Source organism: Eptesicus fuscus, chromosome 23 (genome assembly GCF_027574615.1).
Source record: "Eptesicus fuscus isolate TK198812 chromosome 23, DD_ASM_mEF_20220401, whole genome shotgun sequence".
Taxonomy (NCBI): domain Eukaryota; kingdom Metazoa; phylum Chordata; class Mammalia; order Chiroptera; family Vespertilionidae; genus Eptesicus; species Eptesicus fuscus.
In genome coordinates this window covers 25311288-25335317 of record NC_072495.1, presented here as the reverse complement: position 1 = coordinate 25335317, position 24030 = coordinate 25311288, and the positions used below count along the sequence as shown (strand labels likewise).

The window sequence follows — 24030 nt, the reverse complement described above, 5'->3', positions numbered from 1 at the left end:
TGCGCAAAGGGGGCGGGACCGGAAGTGCGCTAGTCCCGCCTCCCGGGTGACGGCTCGCTCGGCTGCCGCCATCTTGCGGACTTGTTGTAGCGCCGCCGCGGGGAAGCCGCTCTGAGGCCGCACCGCTCACCCACACCGAGGCGGACTGGCAGCCCTGAGCGTCGCAGTCATGCCGGCGGGACCCGTGCAGGCGGTGCCTCCGCCGCCTCCCGTGGCCACCGAGCCCAAACAGGTAATGTGCTCCCCCCTCACCGGGACCGGCAGCCCGGGCCTAGGCCTCGGCGCGCCGCACTTTTGCTGCAAGTAGCGGCCGCTTAGGAGGCCTTGGAGGAACTACAAGTCCCAGGAGGCAGCGCGCTGGAACCGTGGTTCTCGAAAGTGTGGCCTGCGGACCGGCAGCTTCAGCATCCGCTGGGAGTTTATTAGAAATGTGGAGTCTCTGTGAAGCACAGCATAGGAAATATAGTCAGTGAGATCGCAATAACTATGTATGGTGCCAGGTGGAAATATTGGGGGAGGGCACTTTGTAAAGTATATGATTATCTAGCCGCTATGTTATATAGCAAATAATATGGAATGCAGACTGTAATTGAAACATTAAATTAAAAAAATTAAAATGTTAAAAAAAAAAAAAAGAAATACACCCCAGCTCCTCTAATAGAAATCTGCATTTTAACAAGACCCCAAGGTGATTCATTAAAGTTTGGGGAAAAAACAGATCCCGTGCATCTCCTGTGGCAATTGGGCCCACCGGCCCCCAGTAATTTGCTCAGTAATTTCTAATTTCCCAGCCTGCAGGGTTACAGCTTTGAATGTTAATTCTCCTGCATCTACTCAGGACTTAGTCTCAGCCAGATACCGAGCCTGGATCCCATGTTACTGGGATGAATGAGGCACAGCTGCTGCCGGGGAGAGCTAGCTCATAAGCTAGTAAGGGGCCACGTACCCGTGAATATTCCACAAATGTGTATTGCTCGATGGGCCAGTTAAGCTCTCTAGTCCTCAGTTTTGTCATCTGTGAAATGGGGATAATTAAGTTACTTACTTACCTCATAGGGCTCTCGTAAGGGTGATACAAGATAATATATGCAAAGTGTTTAGAAAAGTGTATGCTACCTACTCTGTTGTCACTGAATTTGGAGGCTGAGGGAGGAGGAGGAGGACCACGTTTCTGGCCTGGTTGACCAGGTGCCTGTTTGGCCATTCACGAGGAAAGCGGTTAGAGATGACAGAAGTGCCTGGGAAGCAGTTGATCTGAAGCTCCGGGGTGCAGAGTGGTCCCGGGCATCCGTGTGGGTGGGATTGTTTAGGCTGGAGGTGGTAGGAAGCAGAGGAGGTGACTGTGAGTGCCTGAGGACCAAGAACAGGATTTTGGGGGGTGCCTAATGTTATAGAGCAGGTTTCTCGGGGGGCATGGTGAGCAAGAAGGAAAGACGGGTGAGAATGGGGCCTGGGAGTTGGGCGGAGAGTTCTGTGAAGGGGGGGGGAATTGGTCACACAGCCAGATGACCGCTGTACTTGGCCGTAGGCAGCTGTTTTTGACTTTGGCAAGGGCACTTGAAATGGATGGGGACCAAGTGGCGGGTGAGGAAGTGGGAACGCAAGGCTGAGAGAACTCAGGATGTTTAGCAGAGGGAGAGGGGTGGGGGAGAAGGCAGGAGGAGAAAGGAACATGAGGGCAGGGGAGAAACTTTATTTTTCTGAGATGAGAGACCTGACCCTTCGTTCACTAAAGAAAGACCAGCGAGGAAAGACGATTAGAACTTACCGAGCGTTAATGTTGAGTGTTCAGTGCAGTTTCACCAAACATTTGAGCATTAACACTCCGTAGTTAAGACTGTGGAGTGGATGCAGAGAGAAAAGGCATTTAAAGGCAGAAGGAACTGCCCCGAAGGAGTTCCTTTTTAAAATTTATTCAGCAAACAATCATTAAGTATCCCATGCCAGGCACGCCGCTTGCTCTGGAACATGGATCCATGTTCTGGATTCTGGAACGTGGCTTCTCAGAATGATCCGAGACCTGCATCTGAATCACCTGGGCACTTAGTAGAAATGCAGATCCCGGGTGTCATGGACCCAGTCTAGCTCAGAGGTCGCCAGCCGGTGGTCCGTGGGGTCCGAAAGGTTGGCGACCGCTGGTCTAGCTGGTGGAGCCAGGAAAGCTGCTGCTGCTTTTACTGATTCCCCAGGAGGGTCCCTCGCAAGCACAGTGCGGGTAAAGGAGCCCCCTTCTGGAGCAGAGGGTTCTGGCCCCAAGGACGTCCGCGGGAGAGTCTGATGCTCTCAGTATGTCCAGCCCCAAACCAGGAACTCCAAGACTTTGTTTTCTTTTTCCCAGCCCACAGAAGAGGAAGCATCTTCCAAGGAGGATTCTACCCCTTCCAAGCCCGTGGTGGGGATCATTTACCCGCCTCCGGAGGTCAGGAATATCGTGGACAAGACTGCCAGCTTTGTGGCCAGGTAACCTAGCCGCTTCTGCTCGTGTGGCTTACAAGTGGGTTTTAGCGCCAAGAGCTCTGAATCCGCACAGGTTAACACTGGGTTTCAGGGAGGGCTGTCGGGTGGGACTCGCTGACATGAATGGTCAATGCACCTTTGAAAGCACGAGTCATCTGAGCAGTTAGTCCACCTGCCAGGGACACGGAGGCCACAGGCTTGACCCCTACAGAGAGGCGCTCTCAGTGCAGGCCCATTGGCTCATCCAGAACCACAGCATGACGGTGAGGTTCGTGGTCAGGACGGGCATCTGACACAGCATGGCAATGGCGGAGCGTGAGTCACAAGCCCCAGAGTCACCAGGAACCTTTGTTTCCAAAACAGGCCTGAGGAAATGTCTGGAAAGCTGCCGCTTTGTCACGGATGTATGTGTGTCTGTCTGAGCCAGGGGTCCTCAAACTTTTTAAACGGGGGGCCAGTTCACTGTCCCTCAGACCGCTGGAGGGCCGGACTATAGTTTAAAAAAAAACTCTGAACAAATTCCTATGCACACTGCACATATCTTATTTTGAAGTAAAAACAAAACGGCAAAAACACCCGCATGTGGCCCGCGGGCTGTAGTTTGAGGACGCCTGGCTAAGCCACTGGCCTGAGGAAGACAAAAAGGGGTTGGTCATCCTCACTGTGCGAGGACCCCATTCCTCAGAGCCTCCGATGACCCCTCTGCAGAGGGAATGAGACGCTTCCTCGGGTCTGTTGTGAGGAGGCGTGAGATGGGGGGATGGAACCGTTCGGGTACCTCATGCAGGTGTCAGCTGTCTTCTCAGGTGGCGTGGAAGGCAGTCCGAGTTCCTCGTGTCCCTCCCCATCATACACACACTCACACGTCCTCACATGGGATCCTCTTGATGGCCACGTGACCCCAGAGACCAACACGCCCCCTAGTTTAGGGTCTTTAAAGCATTCCTTCAGCAGCCAGCAGGCCCATCCAGCCTACAGATCTTTTGTCTTTGCAATTTTTTTTGTACTTAAATTACTTAAAAATGAGGAGATTGCACAATAAATCTGGACAACTCCTTGCATGGAAGCAGCAGCTGGTCCTGAGCAGACGGCTGCCCTCAGTCAGGGCATTTGCTCCCCCGGGGGCCACGCAGCATCCCCATCGCAATGTCTCCTTCACAGATGTATTCCTTTCCCATCCTCCTAGTGACATGAAACGGAAGGGAGGCTTTCCGTACGGGAGGTGCCGTGCAGATTGGTCTCAGCACACTTCAGGGGCTTTGATTCACCTGGGTATTGGGTTAAAACTGTTCTGTGCTGGACTGAACATTACCAGCCCATGTCAGGTTTAGGTCAGCAGGCGGTGGATCTGTGATCAATGTTTATAATGTCTCATGGCGACACTCAGGCTTCCCCTTCTCCCCTCATATTTTAAAAACAAACGGGAAAGGGGTGTTGGAGGAAGCATCGACACGACCTCACTACCAGAATAGTTTCTGCCAGCTGTTTTCACCTTTTCCTGTTTCCTTCTGGCCCTCGGCGTCCTTTTTTAGATCCTTGTAACACCAGCAGAGGGACTTTCACATCCTGCTTTTCCCTTCGTGCTTGTTAGAAGCATTTCCCACGTTGCTTCGTGGTCCGGGGCTGCGTGGGCCGCTCTGGAGACGCTGCACCGAGTTGAGGCAATGGGCCTGCCTTGGCTCGCCGTCTCTATCTTTTCCTTCGAATTTGTTTCCAACATTTCAGTTTGGCAAGTGAAGCTGCGGGGAAGTCTCTGAGCATTTTCTTTCCCATTTCGATAGTTTCTTTAGAGGAAATAGTGTGGTACATTCCTGGCTGAAGGAGGATTTTTAAAGATTTCTTAAACATTTTGCCAAGTAGCTTTCCAATAATTTTGTGTCACCCTCTTCTGCCACAGAAATCAGAGTGTATCCAAGTTCCCTTAAAAATAATAAATCTATACACCCACATCTCTAGATCTATTGTTGGCTACGATGATTGCCTTGTAGGCATTTCTAAAACTCTGCACATGCTTTTGTTGACATTGCAATGAAGGGACGGACTAGCATTTCAATCTGGAATACAGCAAACTTGTAGGACCCTTCGTTTCACACATATTGATAGATGAAGCAGAGCATACCGTAAAAATCACTAACCAATGTGGTTTTCCAAAAGAAGTGTGTGTGTGTGTTTTTGTAGGTTAGGTCTTCCCTTCTCTGCATTTTCCTTTCAAGGAACTGAAGTGGAAATTACCCTTAAAAGTCCCACCAGCTGGGTTGAGTCAGAATCCTGTCTTTTTCTGTTGAAATCTTTCTTTTGTGAGAGAACACAATTTTAACATTAGACTAACTTAAAGCAACAGAAGAGCTGCCTTTTCATTGTTGTAATCTGTCAGATTGTTCCCAGATGTGGGGAGGTTATGGCTTCAGAGGCCGCGATAGAGGAGGCAATCCGAGCCCCTCTTTCCAGCAGCCCGTTATCTGCCGCGGCATTAGCTGGGTGTGGTGGCCAGGTTTTGGCAGTGTGTACACACTCTCCTCCTCATGTTAGCTTGCCTCATGTAAGGAGTGGGACAACAGCTGCTTCCTCAAGCATGAGGTTCCAGTTTACTAACTCACCGTCAGATGGGACATGTCCTTATCTTGGGTCTTTAAGGTTAGTGCACCTTCTGACTGACACGGGTATTATATTCAGGGTGGGGCAAAAGTAGGTATACAGTTGTGAGTATGCAGAACAGTTTATTTTTGTATTATTATTTAGTAATTATTGTATTATCTTCTGTATGAACCATTATAAACCTACTTTTGCCCCACCATGTATGTATGACACCTTGAAATATTACTATTGGGACTCTAAAAAATCAGGGTTCCCTAAACATTCTGAGAGAGACTTTTTTCAGTATTTTGAGGTTTTTAAAGGCATGCAAATTGGGGTCATGAGGTAGAGATAGGAAACTGTCCAGGTGCAGGGAGATGGGAGACCTCCCGCCGTCCTCACTGCTTCCCTGTCTGGGTGCGCCTTACCCAGCAGCACAGGTTCGCCCCGTGGAGAGTGTGCTGACGGCCTCACCCCGCAGGAAGTAAGGTGATTTTAGGCAGTACTTGGACAGGGCCTAAGTCTAATTGTCTACATTTTCGTGGCCTTTTCAATCCTTCTTGTTACCCAAAGGATAAAGTCTCAGTTTGGTGCTAGGATAACTTTTAACACCTTTCCAGCATTCTGTAATCCACTTTTTAACTTAGAAAACTGACCTCTGGCACAGCAAACTTGGAGCTAAACTTGAACAGTCTAATACTTTGTTTTCCTTGTGTTTAATTTTAAGCCTGCCTTTTATTAGTAAAGTCATATTGATTTTTACTTGAAGTAGTAATATATGCCTTCCTTTGTAAGTACATTTTTTAAAAGTAAATAAATCTTAACTAAAAAAAAAAAGGCAATAGTCCACATGGATTTTGGAAATGGGGAGACTGACAGAGGAGCTGCAGGAGTGATGAGCTGGGAGACCCTGTGGTAGAGGAAGCCTGCGTCAGGCCGGAGGAGGCAGATGGCCCTGGTGCTGATGGCAGGGGTCTCAGGAAGACCTCTGCGGTGCTGAGAGATGGACCAGTTTGAGTGATGGTTGGGCAAGAAGATGGCTTGAACGGGCAGTGTTCTGGGTCTCAGCAGTTGCAGTGGTTGTGTATTAATTCTTTTTCCCTCCTTCTAGAAATGGACCTGAATTTGAAGCTAGAATACGACAGAACGAGATCAACAACCCCAAGTTCAACTTTCTGAACCCCAATGACCCTTACCATGCTTACTACCGCCACAAGGTCAGCGAGTTCAAGGAGGGGAAGGCTCAGGAGCCCTCAGCCGCCATCCCCAAGGTCATGCAGCAGCAGCAGCAAGCCACCCAGCAGCAGCTGCCCCAGAAGGTTGGAGCCAACCCCTCCCCTCACTTCCCCAGGCCTGAGAGGGAGGCCAGGGTCGGGAGGGAGAGGAGAGTAATGAACTCGCTATCCAAACCGCCCAGCCGCCCAGGGAGAGACGTGAGGGTCCCTCCCCCATCTTACAGAGGCAGACACAGGCTCAGAGAGCGAGTCCTGCTGACAGCTGGCATTTCTTTAGCACTGCTCGTCAAGCTCTGTGCTCAGTGCTTTAGGGGTCTTGTCTCACTGGCACCTCACGGGCTGCATGAGGAGGCCAGCAAAGTGATCATTTTACAGATGAGCGAGCTGAGGCTCGGGGAGTGTGCTTTACTCAAGGCCAGAGTCAGGACTTCAAGTGCATGCCTTCAGCCTCTTCTCTTTGCCTTGTCCAAGGCTTGTGGGCCCTTTCTTACGCCATCATTCTGTCTCACTTTCCCAGTCGTGCGCCCCACCCCCCTAAAACCTGGCCTGCCCTAATACCCCTCAGCACTAGGCCCAGCACTAAGGGTGATTAGGATTGTCACGGGGGACAGGAAGGGCTGGCACATTTTGCTTCCTTTGTAGGCCTAGACTGGCCCCTTTCTTTCTCTGCTCCTTTGCTCTGGCAAAGGTGCCTCGATTTACACGGGGAGGGAAAGGCGGACGTAGGCTCTGAGGCCTTGCGTTGCAGTTTACACCCCTAGGGCCTTAGGGACTATCTCAGTTCCTTCCTCTATGAAAAGGATTCACGGCACTCGTCCTCTCCACCCACGGTTCCTGTGGAGACCAGAGGAGGAACAAATGTGGAAGTCCTTCCGCCAGTGGGGTCCTCTGCGCACACAGGGCCTCCTGCATCCTCTCTCGCCCTCGGTTGGGATTTATTTATTTATTTATTTATTTATTTTTATTTTTAAATATATTTTATTGATTTTTTACAGAGAGAAAGGGAGAGGGAGAGAGAGAGTTAGAAACATTGATCAGCTGCCTCCTAGCACACCCCCTACTGGGGATGTGCCCGCAACCAAGGTACATGCCCTTGACCGGAATCGAACCTGGGACCCTTCAGTCCGCAGGCCAACGCTCTATCCACTGAGCCAAACCGGTTAGGGTTCGGTTGGGATTTATGAGCCCTGTTCCTATCAGGTCTCCTGCTCCCCAGTTTTAGTCGTCGATTTCAGGGCAGCAGCGGAGATAAAGAAGCCTTTAGGTTGTTGAGGCCAAGAAATGGCTGCTCTTGTGAGTCAGGACTCTCACACCAGGTGCCAGAGGTGTACACACCGTGAATAGAAGCTTAGAGCCCCTTCTGGAGCCAGTCCACTTCTGTGCCTCGTGCTCACACGTCTTCTGCATCTTAGGTCCAAGCCCAGGTGATCCAGGAGACCATCGTGCCCAAAGAGCCCCCTCCTGAGTTCGAGTTCATCGCAGACCCCCCCTCCATCTCAGCCTTCGACCTGGACGTGGTGAAGCTGACGGCTCAGTTTGTGGCCAGGAACGGGCGCCAGTTTCTGACTCAGCTGATGCAGAAAGAGCAACGCAACTACCAGTTTGACTTCCTCCGCCCACAGCACAGCCTCTTCAACTACTTCACGAAGCTGGTGGAACAGTACACCAAGGTGCCTGGTCAGGGTGCAGGCCGGGGTGCTGGGCCCAGGAAGCACGCTATCCACTCACCGTCTACAGGACAGTGTTCCTCTGTAGGGCCCCTGGGTGGATGTTAACATTTTATTTCCGTGTGAAATCTTGATTTATATTCGGTTTTCCCTTTTAAATGCAACATTGACTGCTCTTTCTAAAGAAAATTGAAATGTGTGATTGATAACGGCATTAGGTGAGTGCCTGCTATGTGACAAGGCCAAGTGGTGTTAGCTAGCTGCTTTAAAAAAAACACATACATATATATACTTTCTGATTTCAGATCGGCTGCCTCCTGCACACCCCCTACTGGAGATGGAGCCTACAGCCTGGGCATGTGCCCTGACTGGGAATCGAACCGTGACCACCTGGTTCATAGGTCAATGCTCAACCACTGAGCCATGCCTGCCGGGCATGCTAGCTGCTTTTAAAAGTGCATTTACATTTTTAGGTGCCTAGCATAGGGCACGAGAAAGAAGCAAGCCTGTAATAATTGTCTCCTATTACCTAATTTAATTCTCACAAGAACCCATGAGGTAAAAGTGTTTTCTCCCTTTTTTAAAAAGCAGGAACAGGCTCAAAGAGGTGAAGTCACTTACTCATGGTCTGTCAGCTAACAAGTAGCTGTACAGACTGGCCGTGTGCTGGGTGATCTGCCATGGTCTTGCATACTTTCCTGCTGATTCTTACAGCAGCCTTTTAAGTTGATCATGCCAAATTTAAGTTAAATAACTTGCCCAAAATCACAGAGCCAAGTGGAGCTGGGATTGGGATCCAGAATCCCATGCTCTCCCTTCCGCATCTTTCCACAGCCCAGGAGGCCCCCTCTTTGTCCCGGGTTGTGCTGTGCTGACTGTTGCTTTAATAACTTCTGTGTTTCAGATCTTGATTCCGCCTAAAGGCTTATTTACAAAGCTCAAGAAAGAGGCCGAGAACCCCCGAGAAGTTTTGGACCAGGTAAACTCATTTTAAAAATATATACTCATTTCAGAGAGGAAGGAAGAGGGGGAGAGAGAGAGAGAGGAGAGAGAGAAACATCAATGATGAGAAAAAAATCATTGGTTGGCTGCCTCCTGCACACCCCTCACTGGGGATCAAGCGCACAACCCAGGCATGTGCCCTTGACCGGAATTGAACCTGGGACCCTTCAGTCCACAGGCCGTCACTCTGTCCACTGAGCCAATGGGAAGCCAGTGAGGGCTAAACTCATTTTTTAAAAAAAATATTTTATTGATTTTTCACAGAGAGAAAGAGGGATAGAGAGCCAGAAACATCGATGAGAGAGATACATCGACCAGCTGCCTCCTGCACACCCCCCACCGGGGACGTGCCCGCAACCAATGTACATGCCCTTGACCGGAATCGAACCTGGGACCTTTCAGTCCGCAGACTGATGCTCTATCCACTGAGCCAAACCGGTTTCGGCTAAACTCATTTTTTTATAACCAGTTACTGATGTGGAAGTTACATGTGGGTTATGTTTCATGTTTGTGAGTAATCTCCGGGGCAGTGCCTTGTTGTGTTCTAGGCACAGGAGTGGTGGGGAGAGAGGCCTTCCGCTACCAAGGCCAAAGGAACCGGGGTTCTATGCCCCAACCCCCTGCTCTGCTCTCAGCGTCACCAGGCCTCCCTCTTTCCTACCCTCAGAGAAGCCAACTCCCGAGCAGGTGCCTGTTGTAGCCCAGGTTTTCAGAGTTGAGGACAGAAGGCATCTCTTCAGGACACTGCCTTTTCTTATGTTTAGACCAGGAGCTTAATCATTTCGTAGACGAATACGTTGTTCTGTGGGTAGCAGTGGTCGTTTCTTCATGTGATGTGATTATGCACTGTAGTGCTTTGTGCCTACACATTGCAAGACACCATCATGTAAGTATCTTCAGCTTCATGTCATCAAGCACCTGAATAGGTTCCCGGAGCCAGAATGACATGGATCGAGGAGACTTCGGACATTTGCCATCTCCTGCTGCTGCTGTTCATGAGAGGAGATAGTAGACATTTGTTTAATTTTTGGAGCAGTGTTGTACATATTTCAACGAACCTGGCTGTTTCGGATGGCCGCATGAAGTCTTGTTTCTCAGGCTCTCAGGCTGCTTCTCTTGAGCACTCGGTTGTCATGCAGCCTTCCCCTGAACACAGCTCCTCGCTACCTTGAGCAAAAAACTCCGAGGTTATGACAGATGGCTGGCCTCGGGGCCTCGGCAGACGGTTTCTGTGGCTTTTAGAGTTATCATCCTGTCTGAACTCTGGGCCTGGCTGAAACTAGACACAAGTGCCATAGTTTGCCCCCCAAAGTCCCCCTTTGTAGGCACGGCAGCCTCCTCCCTGTCCTGCAGGAGGTGCTGGCTTGTTCAAGGCCCATCAGGAGCAGACCCTGATTCCGCTCAGCTCCTCCTGTGTCCTGGCTCTTCAGGTGTGTTACCGCGTGGAGTGGGCCAAGTTCCAGGAGCGTGAGAGGAAGAAGGAAGAGGAGGAGAAGGAGAAGGAGCGGGTGGCCTACGCGCAGATCGACTGGCATGACTTTGTGGTGGTGGAGACGGTGGACTTCCAGCCCAACGAGCAAGGTAGGTCTGCGAGGAGGTAGGTCTGCGAGGAGGTAGGTCTGCGAGGAGGTAGGTCTGCGAGGAGGTGGGTCTGTGGCCAGATGGGAAGCCGGGCGTTCAGAGCCCTCCTGGGAGAGCTTGTGCGGGCGTTCCCAGAGAACAGCGGACTTCCTCGGAGGGCTGTGTCAGTGTCCCTTTCCCCTCTGCTCCCGGAGTCCTTCAGTGCTGCCACACTGTCCCAGCTAAACTTAATTCAGCAATACTCACTGTGTCAGACTCCGATGGGCTCTGGAGATGGGAGAGACATCAGCCCCAGCCCTCGGAGAGCTCACAGCGTGCAGAGAGGATAGATGGGCCTTTATAGGGAACATCTGAGGAGGCCTCCCTTTGACTCCGTCTCCCCCTCCCCCAGGGAACTTCCCTCCCCCTACGACCCCGGAGGAGCTGGGCGCGCGGATCCTCATTCAGGAGCGCTATGAGAAGTTTGGGGAGAGCGAGGAGGTGGAGATGGAGGTTGAGTCTGATGAAGAGGACGAGAAGCAGGAGAAGGCGGAAGAGCCTCCTTCCCAGCTGGACCAGGATACCCAAGTGCAAGACATGGACGAGGTGCGCCCCTGGGCCCTGGGCAGGCCTGAGGCTGACCCCTCTCTGGAGCCCAAGGAGAGGGGGGTGCTCTCCACCAGAGTCCGAGATCCAGCCCCTTGTGAGGCTCGAAGGAGGCGTGGGTCCTGAATAAGGCAGCTGCCCGAACCCAGCAGCACAGAGCCCTTCCAGCCTGGGCAACAAAGAGGCATTCACAAGCAAGGGCCTGAGCGCTGGGCCGGCCCTGGTCTGCGGCCTTCCCCCAGAGGCCCTGTTCCTCACCACCCCAGGCCAGCTCTGTTAGGGAGCCCTCCACACCTCAGCTCTGATGCATTCGAGCCTCGGCCCAAACGATCAGCAGTCCCAGAGCTTTCCGAAGTGCAGCCTGTGCTTCCTTTCGGCCACCGCCACCCTCGGAGCCAGGCCTTCCGAGCAGGCACAGAGGCTCCAGGCCAAGCCGCTCTCCTTCCCTCGGAAAGAATCTGCGTGCGGCCTGAGAAGAAAGGCCCCTGTGTCTGTGGGAATTGCCTTTCTCTCTCCCTCCCAGCATTCCTCGGAGCAGCAACCCTCGAGCGCTGCCTTGCTCCCCGCACCCCTCCCTGGCATGTTAAGTGCCCTTGGCCTCCTGGGACTGCCTGGTGCCAGCTGCTGGAAATGCCTGGGCAGAGCGTTAGCACCACGGCCCCCAGCATTCCCATTCATGCTGCGACGAAGCAGCTTGGCTGGCTGCCGGCTGGCCTCGCTGCCCGGGAGGCTGAGCACATGGCCACTGGCTGCAGGCCTAGGCACCTTGCCATCCTGAGAGCCTCAGGGTTCGGCTGTAGAGCGGCGGCTTCTCGGCCCCTCTCTAAATCCCGCCACTGCTTTGCTTTTCAGGGTTCAGATGATGAAGAAGAAGGGCAGAAAGTGCCCCCACCCCCAGAGACACCCATGCCGCCGCCTCTGCCCCCGACTCCAGACCAGGTCATTGTCAGGAAGGACTACGACCCCAAAGGTAGGACCTGCTTTCCTGCCCTCGCGTTCCTCAGCCCTGCCCCGGTTCTAGAATGGCTCGAGGTGGCTTATTAAAGGCACCGATAGCCCCTCCAGCCCAGGCCTCACCGTGGGTCCCAGGGAGTAGCCATCTCCGGCGCCCTGACAATTCCCCCAGCGCCAGGTGCCGGGTGGCACTGAATGGCTGTGTCAGGGATGAGTGATGCACAAATGAAGCGACACCCTCTTCACCCAGGCTGCCACCCAGGGTGCTCACTCAGCATCTCTTTCCTTTTAGCTTCCAAGCCCCTGCCTCCAGCCCCTGCTCCAGATGAGTACCTTGTGTCCCCCATTACGGGGGAGAAGATCCCTGCCAGCAAAATGCAGGAACACATGCGCATCGGGCTGCTCGACCCCCGCTGGCTGGAGCAGCGAGATCGCTCCATCCGCGAGAAGCAGAGCGACGACGAGGTGTATGCTCCAGGTGAGGTGGGGGTTCCCCCACCCAGTCCACACCCCTTCTCTGACTCCGCCCTGACTCACTTTGACCCATGGGAATCTCTGAACTACAGTAAACTTGCTGTAAGCAAACATAGACAGCAGCAGTTGAGCTCCACAAAAGCTTTCAAGGTTACGCACAGCCTGTGATGCTACAAAAGAGCCCCCCCATTTTGCAGAATGACTAGCGATAGGACTCCTCCAAAGACAGGCACCTGACAGGGATGGCGTGTGCCCATTGACATCCCAGAGCAGATCTGACCAGCGGGGAGGGGTGCTCATTCTGCAGACTGTCTTAGAATGAGACTCACGGCACGGCACTCCTGTGACTGCTGTGCGAGAAGCAGCAACGGGGGAACTGTCCCAGAGGGAGGGGACCAAGCTTTCCGTCTTGACTCTGCTACTTGCTACTCACGTGACCCTGTCCTCTCAGTTGCCTTGCCTTCGTCAAGGAGTTGGACAAGCTCTGGTTTACAGGCTTCTTTAGAGCTGATTGGGCAGCCTTCCCCCGGCTCAGAGGACAGGCATGCTGGGGTGGGACTCAGTCAGCCTTGTCCCATGGGCCCAGCCTCCGCCCTGCACCCGGAGAGCTGCTGCCTTGTCAGAAGGGCACGTGGTTTAGAGTCCTTTTCTGTCGCGTCTCTGTCCAGGTCTGGACATCGAGAGCAGCTTGAAACAGTTGGCCGAGCGACGTACCGACATCTTCGGTGTAGAGGAAACAGCCATTGGGAAGAAGATCGGCGAGGAGGAGATCCAGAAGCCAGAGGAAAAGGTGCGGTTGGGATTCTCCTGGAGCCTCCCCTGCCCTCGGGCCCCACACTGGGCTCAGTTCTGGGCGGCCTGACAAGCTGTGGTGTTCTCCCTCGCAGGTGACCTGGGATGGCCACTCAGGCAGCATGGCTCGAACCCAGCAGGCCGCGCAGGCCAACATCACCCTCCAGGAGCAGATCGAGGCCATCCACAAGGCTAAGGGCCTGGTGCCAGAAGACGATACCAAAGAGAAGATCGGCCCCAGCAAGCCCAATGAGATCCCTCAGCAGCCACCGCCTCCATCCTCAGCCACCAATATCCCCAGCTCAGCCCCGCCCATCACCTCCGTGCCCCGGCCCCCGGCAGTAAGCCAGCAGCCACCTTGTCACTGGGCTTGTAGAGCGTGGTTCTTGGGGTTGGAGACTCCTGGCTGAGAAGGGCGACTGCCTGACTGCAGGGCCTGCGTGCTGAGTGGGTCAGATACAGAGAACCCTTTAATTGGAAGTGAGAGCCTCTAGCCTGACCTTCTGTCTGTGTGGGAGGATTAGATCGGAGGGAGGCAAGTGGCAGATGCAAAGCAGGCTTGGGGCAGAGGGGCTGCAGGGCTTAATGGGCCTTTGAGGAGCGCTGGCTCGTCTCCAGGAGGCTCCGTCAAGGTCAGCCTCTTTGGCTCTCTCAGTGTCCCCATGAGACAAGTGGAAAGAGTGCTGTAGTTTCCGTCAGAGCCTGGGGTGAGGCTGCGATCTGTCAGCCCCAGGGCCCTGAGTTGGAGCCCCATCCTTAAAGTCTGCAGGTGACCAGTTGCCAGCTGTGAGTCCCGCCTTGGCTTCCTGTGACCTTGGGGTCCCTTCTCCCCACAGATGCCGCCTCCTGTCCGCACCACAGTTGTGTCCGCAGTGCCCGTCATGCCCCGGCCCCCGATGGCCTCAGTGGTCCGCCTGCCCCCAGGCTCGGTGATCGCTCCCATGCCGCCTATTATCCACGCGCCCAGGATCAACGTGGTGCCGATGCCTCCCTCCGCCCCTCCGATCATGGCCCCCCGCCCACCTCCTATGATTGTGCCAACAGGTCAGTGTCTCATGTTGCTTTCTAGGCCATTTGGTCAGGACTACAGGCCAAGCACTGAGCAGAGCAGTGGCTGGTGGTGCTAGCTGGTCAGGCCCGGGGTCTAGCCCAGAAGAAAGCCATGGCTTCCCCGTGTGAGTTCCCTGAGCCAGGAGCTGGGAGCCACGACTCTTGGGGGAGATGGTCTGATGCGACAGAGCTGGGGTTTGTGCAGCCAGAGGAGTCAGGCCCTAAAGGCACAAAGGCCTCACAGTGATTTCTGCTGGCAGGCTCCCCCTCCACCCATCAGTCCTGCCCCTTTTCCAGTGCCCTAACCCCTGGCCAGGAAGCCAGCTGGCTGCCAGACTCAGCAAGGAGCGGCCCTTCACACCTCTCACTGGGACAAACAGGAAACCTTTGCAATCTCCCCTCTAAGGTCTCACCAGCCCTGATTCCTGGGCTCTTCCCCCACTCACAGCTGCTTATTCCTGTCCTTCCAGCCTTCGTGCCCGCTCCACCTGTGGCCCCTGTGCCAGCCCCAGCCCCAATGCCCCCTGTCCACCCTCCGCCGCCCATGGAAGATGAACCTGCCTCCAAGAAACTGAAGACAGAGGACAGCCTCATGCCCGAGGAGGAGTTCCTTCGCAGAAACAAGGTATGTGGTCCTAGAGCGCTGCCCGTGGCCGCGAGCGTCCAAATGGGAGTCCAGTCCTGCCGCGAGCAAACACTGCCTGGCCCCCCTGTTCTGCTCCCATGGTTTTGGCTTCCAGGGCCTGGGTCAGCCAGTGTGGCCGGGAGGGCTTCTGAGCACATGCTGATGTGGGTCAGCAGTTGGAGGAGCAGACAGCATTGGTTCCCCCGTGTGGACTGTCGTAGAGGCCGGAGGGAGACCAGGCTGCACCGGCAGCAGGACTTGTGTGTGGAAGGGACCCTCAGCCCCTTCCACACAGAGCAGCGATTTTCAGCCTTTTTCGTCTCATGGCACACACACAATTACTGACGTTCTGCTGCACACCAAAAATGTATATTTTTTGCCAACCCGACCAAAAAAAAATAGGTATAATTTTGATTCATTCACAACAGACAGCTGTTGTGTTGGTATTGTCATTTTTTTATTTGACAATCTAAGGGAAAAGATGTCAGGTATTGCATGTTTTAAAAATTCTGGCAGCACACCAGTTGAAAATCGCTGCCCTATAGGAAATCCTGGGTGCAGTTCTTAATTTCTTTGTGGCCTTCTCCTCCAGTTTCAGCCCTTAGGAGGTCTGCCTGTTGTGGGGATCCTGTTGGGGTGCTAGAAGTAAGGGGAGGTGGGAATCTTGGCACTTCAGTCCCTAGGAAAGTTGTTAGGCTCGCTCCATGAGGAGGCAGGAACAGTCCCAGCCCCATCTCCCCAGTGCATGTGACAAATTTTTTTCTCTTCCATTTTTCCCCAATAGTGTTTCCCATCTCTTGAGGGCTCAAGTGCCAGGGTAAAGCGACATACTGTACGCGCACTTGTCCCTTTAGTGCTCACAACAGTACCGTGCAGTGGTTGTGATTAGCTGCCGAATAGACATGGCATTGAAGTTCAAAGAGACCTAGTTACTAGTTAGCGGGGAGGCCAGTTGAAACCCAGGTTTTCTGATTTCACAGTTCATATTCTTCCCCCCGTGGTAATTCTTGGGGTTTGCAGAGCATTTTCATGTCACTTCTTCAGCTCCAGACTCACCAGGAGGCAGGATAGAGATCATTTTAAAGAAGAGAAACCAAATCTTGTGCCATGTCACCAGTGGCATCAGGGACCAGTGTCCAGGAGCCCAGATGGAGAGGTGACACTGTCTACTGGCCCAGGAATAGGAGAGCATAGTTCCCGACCAGCTCAGGGATCCCAGGCATAATGGCCACCTCCTGTTTTGCAGGGTCCAGTGTCCATCAAGGTTCAAGTGCCCAACATGCAGGATAAGACGGAATGGAAACTGAATGGACAGGTGCTGGTCTTCACCCTCCCGCTCACTGACCAGGTAGGAGTTGCTGCCGGGGAACCAAGGGGTCAAGGGGCAGCTTCCTTCAGCTGACCTTAGCCAAGGGGTAAATGTCCTCTCCTTGTCCCACAGGTCTCTGTTATCAAGGTGAAAATTCACGAAGCCACGGGCATGCCTGCAGGGAAACAGAAGCTGCAGTATGAGGTGAGTCGGGTGTCTGGTCCTGCCCCTTGGGTCACAATGCTTCTGTCACCCCAGAAGCTCAGTCCCCTGTGGAACCAGAGGAGCAGGGAGATGCCTGGATGTGGCCATCTGAGTCCATCCTAGAAGGAATGATGCTGGCTGGGAGGGAGTGCTGGGCAGGTTAGCCTGACAAGGTGAGGCTTCAGTGGGTCACAATATAACCTGTGTGGGGTCCAAAAACCCTCTGCCTCAGTGACAAGGTGGACATCTGGGGACAGTTCTTCGGGGTGCTCTAGTGGGTTTCTGGCCCAGGGGTGGAGCCACCCAGTCAGTGTGGTTTCAGGTAGCCTGGCTTTGTGCGTGGACGGAGGTGATGGTCCCGCTAGGCCTGGTGCCCACCAGGTCTCCAGGGCTGCTCTGTTGTCCCACTTTGGACTTTGACAAATCTCCACTTGGGGCCTCAGTTTCCTGCTCTGCATATGTGGCTGTTGGACTAGGTGATCTCTAAAGGTCTTGTGATTTAAAATTCTGTGGGGTTGGTCAGGGCCAGCTTCTTGGAGAGTTGACAAAAGGGAAGAACATGGCTTGGTAGGAAGGAAGGAAGGAAAAGCAAAGCATTCTGGGAGGAACCAGAGACGTGCCCTGCGCCTGCATCCCTCATTGCCCCCGGCCTTCCTTCAGGCTCCCGTGTTCACTAAGTTCAGAATGTGAACAGACATTGGGAGTGAGGCTGCGCAGTGTGCTCAAGGCCCATGCTAAGCACACCGTCTGTGTTCCAGGGCATCTTCATCAAGGACTCCAACTCGCTGGCTTACTACAACATGGCGAACGGCGCCATCATCCACCTGGCCCTCAAGGAGAGAGGCGGGAGAAAGAAGTAGAGGAGAGGAACCTGTCAGGTCCCAGCCACAGCCGTTTTGCCTCTCCTGTCCCTCACCCCCTGCCCAGACCCCGGAGACCCAGCCTTGTACATTGGTTTCCCTCTTAGTCTGGAAATTTAACTTGTCCTGCGGTTTCCTCCCCTCCCCCCTCCCACATGGGTAAGAGGGCTTCCTACGCCGCCCTCCTCCCCGGTGGTCTCTGGAATTCCTTTGTGTTCGAGTCTTGATTTGAAGGGATTCGTTTCTTCTGGCAGCCCTTTAGGAAATGTGAACCCAGGAATGTTCTGGGGATGGTGTCATAGTGCCGATTGGCGCTTGGCTGATAGAATGTGCTTGTTATCGCCATTGATCATTTTGTGTTTTGCCACAGGCTGCCTAATAAACCCCTTGGACCCTTGTGAAACCAGTGTCATAAGACTTGTCTCTTGGCCACCTGCACCCTGTCCAGACTCAAGGCAGTGGGGAGGGGGAAGGAGGGGGGAGCACTGGGTTTTTAACTAACTTATTGACACCATCAGGTCTTTGATGACTCATGGGAAGATATATTTTTATTTATTATCCTTTTAAAGCACTCGGACTCTCTAAAGGCACAGCCCTGTGATTTAACAGACTAACACAGATGTCTTCAACAGCCACGAGCACAGGAGAACAAGGATGGGTGAGATGCAGTTCCTGGGTCGGGGGACAGCGGTGAGACACATGCAGATGAGACTCGAGGGTAGCGGTTTCCTGCAGGCGTGGAATCACCCCTCACCTCATTGGCTCTTGACCTTGGGCCAGTGGCTTATGCTGAGTGAGCACAGGGACATGAGGTTTTTAAAAAAAATGCATTTAACTGTGCTGAGGCCATGAACTATTCCAAGGACTATAAAGTTGAACCAATTTACCCCCTATTGTCCTAAACACTTTATCAATTTTAACTCATGTAATACTGATGTGAGTATTCCTGTGTGTGTGTGTGTGTGTGTGTGTGTGTGTGTGTGTGTGTGTTTAAACAGCACTAACCTATTAGCTCACAGTCTGTAAGTCACAAGTCCAGACGTGGTGTGACTGGGTTCTCTGCTTTGGGTCTCACAGGGCTGAGATCCAGATATTGGCGGGGCTGCATTCCCTCTGGAGGCTCGGGGAAGAATCTGCTCCAAGCTCCTTAGCTCCTCCTTCCTGGATGAATTCAGTTCCTTGTGGTTGTAGGATGAAGTCCCTGTTTCCTTGCTGTCTGTCAGCTGGGGGTGACTCTCAGCTCTGAGGCCCAAGGCTACCTGCATTTCTTGGGCCTTGGCCCTCTCCATCTTCAAAGTCAGCAACGGCACGTTGAATCCTCATGTTCCGAATCTCTGACTACTGAGTATTCCTGTTTTTACCCTTGAGTAAACTGAGGCACAGAGGGTAAGTCGTATACCCACAGTCACACAGTAAAGAGATGAAAATGTGTGCAAAATACTTGTCACAGTCCTTGCCCCCTAGTGAGGGCCAGATGCAGGCTGTTATTTTTGGAATTGCGCTGTCACAGGGAGGAGGTGCTGCTGTACGTGATCTGAGGGAGGCAGGTGACAGCCTGTTGATAACTTTCCTGGTTTTAAATATAAAGCTGGTTTCATTCTGAACATTTCGTGTGTGTTCCCCACGAGTTCCCACAGCCTTTTCTTTGCAGTGCCTCTGTTTGATCCTCCTAGCTGCCCCATGAGGTCATCTCTAGGCCTCAGGGGGGTGAGGCCATTTCCAAGGTCATCGAACCAGTATTTTAGTCAACACCCTACTCCCCACCCCCCAAGTTCAGAGCCCCCAAACTCCAACCGAAGGCTCAGGTGGCCCCTCTACAGTGCCACTTACATGGCGCCATTACAAACTGCTGGACCAAGTTTTTAACTTGGTCTGTGGGTATGTTACCCCTCACCCTTTTTGACATTTGCCTCCTGCCTGGTTACCGCAAGTTTTCTCCAGGAGCCTAGGCTAAAATTTGGCTTTCTGAAGTGGGCTCTGTAGTTTGAGCCCACTGCTAGTTGCTTCTCCGTGGCCAACACCAAAAATCCCCCTGAACACCACCTGGCTCTCACTCCAAGAGGGAAGGGATCAGGAGACCTGGGGGAGTCCCACACTCCAAGCTCGCCTTTCTTCCTGCGATTGGCTCTGGAGATGGACACGCCTCCACAGATTGGCAGGTCCCGCAGGCCCTCCCGGACTGAGGCTGGGACAAGGCCTGGAATGCTGCTGGGAGGAATGTGAGTGAATGGGACCTTTGAGTGGCCCTCTGGGGCCCAAACCCAGCTTCCCAGAGCTCCTGAATGGGCATCTGTCCTGGCTCAGCCGCAGAAGGCCCATTGACCACAAGGCAGCCTTGTGTCCGTCAGAGGCCACAGGCCCCGCACTGTGCATTTCTTGTTTAGGGCCTGCAGCATGTAGGCAGCTCTGCTTGCACAGCTTTTCTCGTCTCCGTCTTCTGAGGATTATCTGCCGCACTGTTTGGATGAGGTAGATCCGCAGTGAAGCAGCCAGTGATGAGGGCTCTGGAAGGCCAAAGCAGCTCTTCCATTCCTGGTGACCACGCTGCCCTCACTGCTCCACCAGGCGGGACCGTTATTGGGGACAGATGTTCCTGGTGTGGCACTGCTAGGAAAACTAGGCACAACTTGGTGATTTTAAAGACTTGCTTCAGGAGTAGTAGCCGTGAAGGAATTTCAATTGCAGTGGCTGCTCAAAATGAGCACTTCTGTAGCCCAGAGGAGGCCACTAATGATGAGACCCATTTCATTTTTTAAAATTACAGCATTGCATTAGAGAATATATATAAAGGTTATATTAGATTATGTTAGGATATATACTTGAATGGAAATATGTGGTGTAGTATATAGCAATCCTTATGTAATACTTCATTTATCCCTATAATTCAAAAAGCAAAAGTAGTGCAATATAGCTTATGTTTAAGAGTATACACTCTAGTATATTAACGATTTTTTTGTTGTCAATCCTTACCCGAGGATATTTTTCTATTGATTTTTAGAGAGAGTGGAAGGGAGGGGGAGAGACACATCAATTGGTTGTTTCCCGCACGCACCCTGACCAGGGCCAGGGATTGAGCCTTCAAACCAGGTTATGTGCCCTTGACCAGAATTGAACCGGGACTCTTCAGTCCGCAGGCCAACGCTCTATCCACTGTATAGAAAAGAAAAAGAATGCTGCCGCCCTGGCCAGAGTTGCTCAGTGGTTAGTTAGAGTGTTGGCCCTTGCACCAAAGGGTCAGGTTGTAGGTTCGATTCCTGGTCAAGGGCATGCACCTGGGTTGTAGGTTTGAACCCTGGCCCCAGTTGGGGTGTATGCGGGAGGCAACCAATCAATGTGTCTCTCACATCAATGTTTCTCTTTCTCTCTCTCCCCTCCCCCTTCCTTCCACTGTAAAATCAATGGGGAAAAATATCTCCGGGTGAGGATTAACAAAAAAAAAAAAGAGAAGGATAGATGTTTCTCAAGTAAAGGCCTTCTAACTCTCTTACATAAGACCACCCAGGATTCACAATTGAGCAGAAGGTATCAGAAGAGTCATTCATTGTGTGGATGTGAAAAAGATGTGAGCCTAGAGCTGCTGCCACGAGGGGCTCTAAGGTGAGGGGGAAGCAGCCATAGGAAGAACGAAAAGGAGAAAAAAAAACAACGAGGCTGATAGCCCTGGTGGCATCCTCTGAATCAAACTGCTCCTGAAGCTTCCTCACCTTTGAATTTCCTAAAGACCCATTAAAATGCACCCATTATGCCACCCACTAAAATGCAGTTTGCGGTTAAGCCCATTTGAGTTGGGTTCCCTGCCACTTGGACCAAAAGATGCTTAACTGTTACTCTCAGTGTAGGGACAAAGAAGCTTCATGGTTTGCCTACTCGTCACCGGCTCTTGGGGACCAGCCGGCTGACTACTTCTGAACCACCGCTGTCATTACAAATAAAGGCTATCGCATCTGCATAGCTGACAGGTTTCCTGAGCATGTGCAAGCTCCACTTCCAGAGGGAACTGCACGGGGCCTGTGTGAGCACCTCACGCTAAACTTTCAGGAATGGCCGCAGTTGGATGAGATTCCAGGCTATCAGTATATCCCTGTAGCCCTGCTCAAGTGTCTCATCCTCAAAGAACCCGATCTTTCATTCATTCGTTCATTCATTCATTCCTTTCTCACTACAGTCTAACCACACCATCTGAGCCTGCTTCCCTTTCAAGGGCTTTGCACTTGCTGCCCTACTTCCTTCACACTATTCTCCCAGGTCCTCGCAGGGCGGCTTCCTCATTTCCATCTCCCCCCACAAGTCCCACTTCTGCCCCAGCATTCTCTATACCTTACCCTACCTTTCCCCCCCCTTTTCACACTGACAAATGTTCTATGCTTGTTCATGTTCTCCCTCCTTCCCTGGAATATAAACTCTGGTGAGCCAGGACTTCATCTCTTTTGTTCCCTGGAGTAATAGCAAATACGTTTAAGAGCTCTGGAGTTTAGAAGTGAAGAAACCTAACATTTTATTGAGTGTCACACTGTGTGCTGGAGGCTTCAGCGACATAGCTCGCTGACTTCAAGTAATTATTAGCATTCCTGCTTTTCAGAAGAGGAAACAGGTTCTGAGAAGTTAAACAATTTTGCATAGGAACATCCAGTTATTGAGAAGGCATATCCATGAAATGAAGACTTCCAAGCCATGTGCTGTTGGTTAAATTAGGTAAACTCCCCTGCTGCAGCCACAGGCTGTGCTGGGAATAGACAAGACAATAATGAATTTGCAAGTGCTTTGCAAGCTACAAATGCCACCACTCCTGGCTCCCATTTACTGGGTATCTCCGTGCGCCAGATGCTTAGCACATATTATCCCACTCAAGTCTCAGAACAGCTCTTCTAAGGAGGTATTTTTTCCAGTATTTCCATTTTGCAGATGAAATGGGCTCAAAAAGAAATGATTTGCTCAAGGCCACACAGTGACAGAGCAGAGATTTGAATCCTGGGTGGTCTTAACGTAAGGAAATTAGAAGGCCTTTACTTGAGAAACATCTATCCAGTCTCCCAGAAAGGGACACCCAGGTCCCTCTAACCCTCCACCCCCATCCCAAATACCCTTGGGGTGGACATCACTGTATGCATGTGCCTTTACAGAACTGAACATGTTTGGGAAATGACCCCAGGACCAGAGTTATGGAGTCAGAGGGTTGTAGATACTTGGCCAGCCTTGGGGCTTCATATCTGCTCCCGGTGTATCTGGCTCCTCTCTCCCTTTCTTGGGAGAGGCCCACATCCCGATGTGAGGCCCACTCTGCCCCTCCTGGGAGCTGGGACTGAGAGCCCACCACTCTTGTCTGGAGCCACTGGAGAGGAGGGAACATCCTCCCAGACGGAGTATTTAAGACCAAAATAGCCTGTGCCCACTCCCATGTCTGCTGTTGCCCTGTTTATGGAAAACCAGAAGCCTATGGAATGTGAAGACCGTACAGCAAAGGCTTCAAGAATGTCTGGGCCACACGGCATCAAGGAAATGACTGGTGAGATCACCGCAGTCTTAAGACCCGCCTCTTGGGGCTCGCTTCGGGCCCCTGAGCAGCCAGCCTGTCCCAGGCCCTGCAGCTCAGGTCTGGCTCTTTCGGTCCCCTCCCGGCTCTGGGCCTGTCTCCCTTACAGCTCTATAGTAGGTTGTCGGATGACAACATGGTACTGGACTTCAGTGAGGAACTATCATTATGGCTCCAAGTGCTGACAACCCCTGGGGTCAGAAGGAGGCTGCTGGGAGCTAAGTCCGTGTCGATACAATGGGCTCATGCCTCCCAATATAAGCAGTTGGTAAGAGCTAGATTCAAATCCTGGCTCTGCCACAGCTAGTTCTGAGACCCTAGGCTGATGATGTCACTTCCCTGCACCTCAGTTTTCTTAACTGAAAAAGGGGACTAATAATAGTATCTACTTTGTTGCTAAAAGGTTATAAGAGACTAGAGGCCCAGTGCACGAAATTTGTGCACAGGTAGGGTCCCTAGCCACTGCTGGCAGCTGGCCGCTGGCCGGGGCCTTCCTCCGTTCCGCGCCGCCCCCTGGTGGTCAGCACATGTCATAGCGAGCCATCAAACTCCCAGTTGGTCAAACTCCTGAGGGGATATTTTGCATATTAGGCTTTTATATATATAGAAAGATGGTTGAACAATTTGGAAAACGGCTTGCCAGTTCCTCAAAAGGTTTAAACAGAGTTCCCAGGGGGGCCCAGAAATTCCCACTCCTGGATATTTAGCCAAGAGAAACAAAAATATTTTCCCACAAAAGTTTGTACCTCAATGTTCATAGCAGCATTATTCAAAATAGCCCCCAAAATAGAAACAACCCAAATGACCATCACTGACAAATGGATAAACAAAATGAGGTCTATCCATTCAAGGGAATATTATTCAGCCATAAAAAAAGAATAAAGTAGTGGTATAGGCTACAACATGAATGGAAATTGAAAACACTATATGCTAAATGAAATAAGCCACACAAAGGGCATATACAGTTCCATTTATATGAAATATCCAGGAAAAGGCAAATCTATGGGGACAGTAAGCAGATTTGTGGTTGCCAGGGGCTGGGGGAGGAAGGCTGGGGGAGTGACTGCTAGTGGATAGGAATTTCTTTTTGGAGTGATGAAAATGGTTTAAAATTAGATTATGGTGATGGTC

At 52.2% G+C, this 24030-nt stretch overlaps 1 protein-coding gene across 1 annotated transcript; it reads left to right on the top strand.

Annotated features, from left to right (window-relative positions):
- Positions 1-56: 56 nt before the first annotated feature.
- SF3A1 (splicing factor 3a subunit 1) lies at positions 57-17772 on the top strand. The gene is made up of 16 exons (XM_008142439.3): positions 57-232; positions 2339-2460; positions 6143-6350; positions 7679-7936; positions 8838-8912; positions 10366-10516; positions 10908-11101; positions 11954-12071; positions 12348-12533; positions 13198-13319; positions 13417-13662; positions 14158-14365; positions 14842-14996; positions 16243-16344; positions 16438-16509; positions 17268-17772. Exons 1-16 carry the CDS (start codon positions 170-172, stop codon positions 17367-17369), a joined length of 2382 nt encoding a protein of 793 aa, XP_008140661.1. The 5' UTR covers positions 57-169; the 3' UTR covers positions 17370-17772.
- The last annotated feature ends 6258 nt before the right edge of the window (positions 17773-24030 follow it).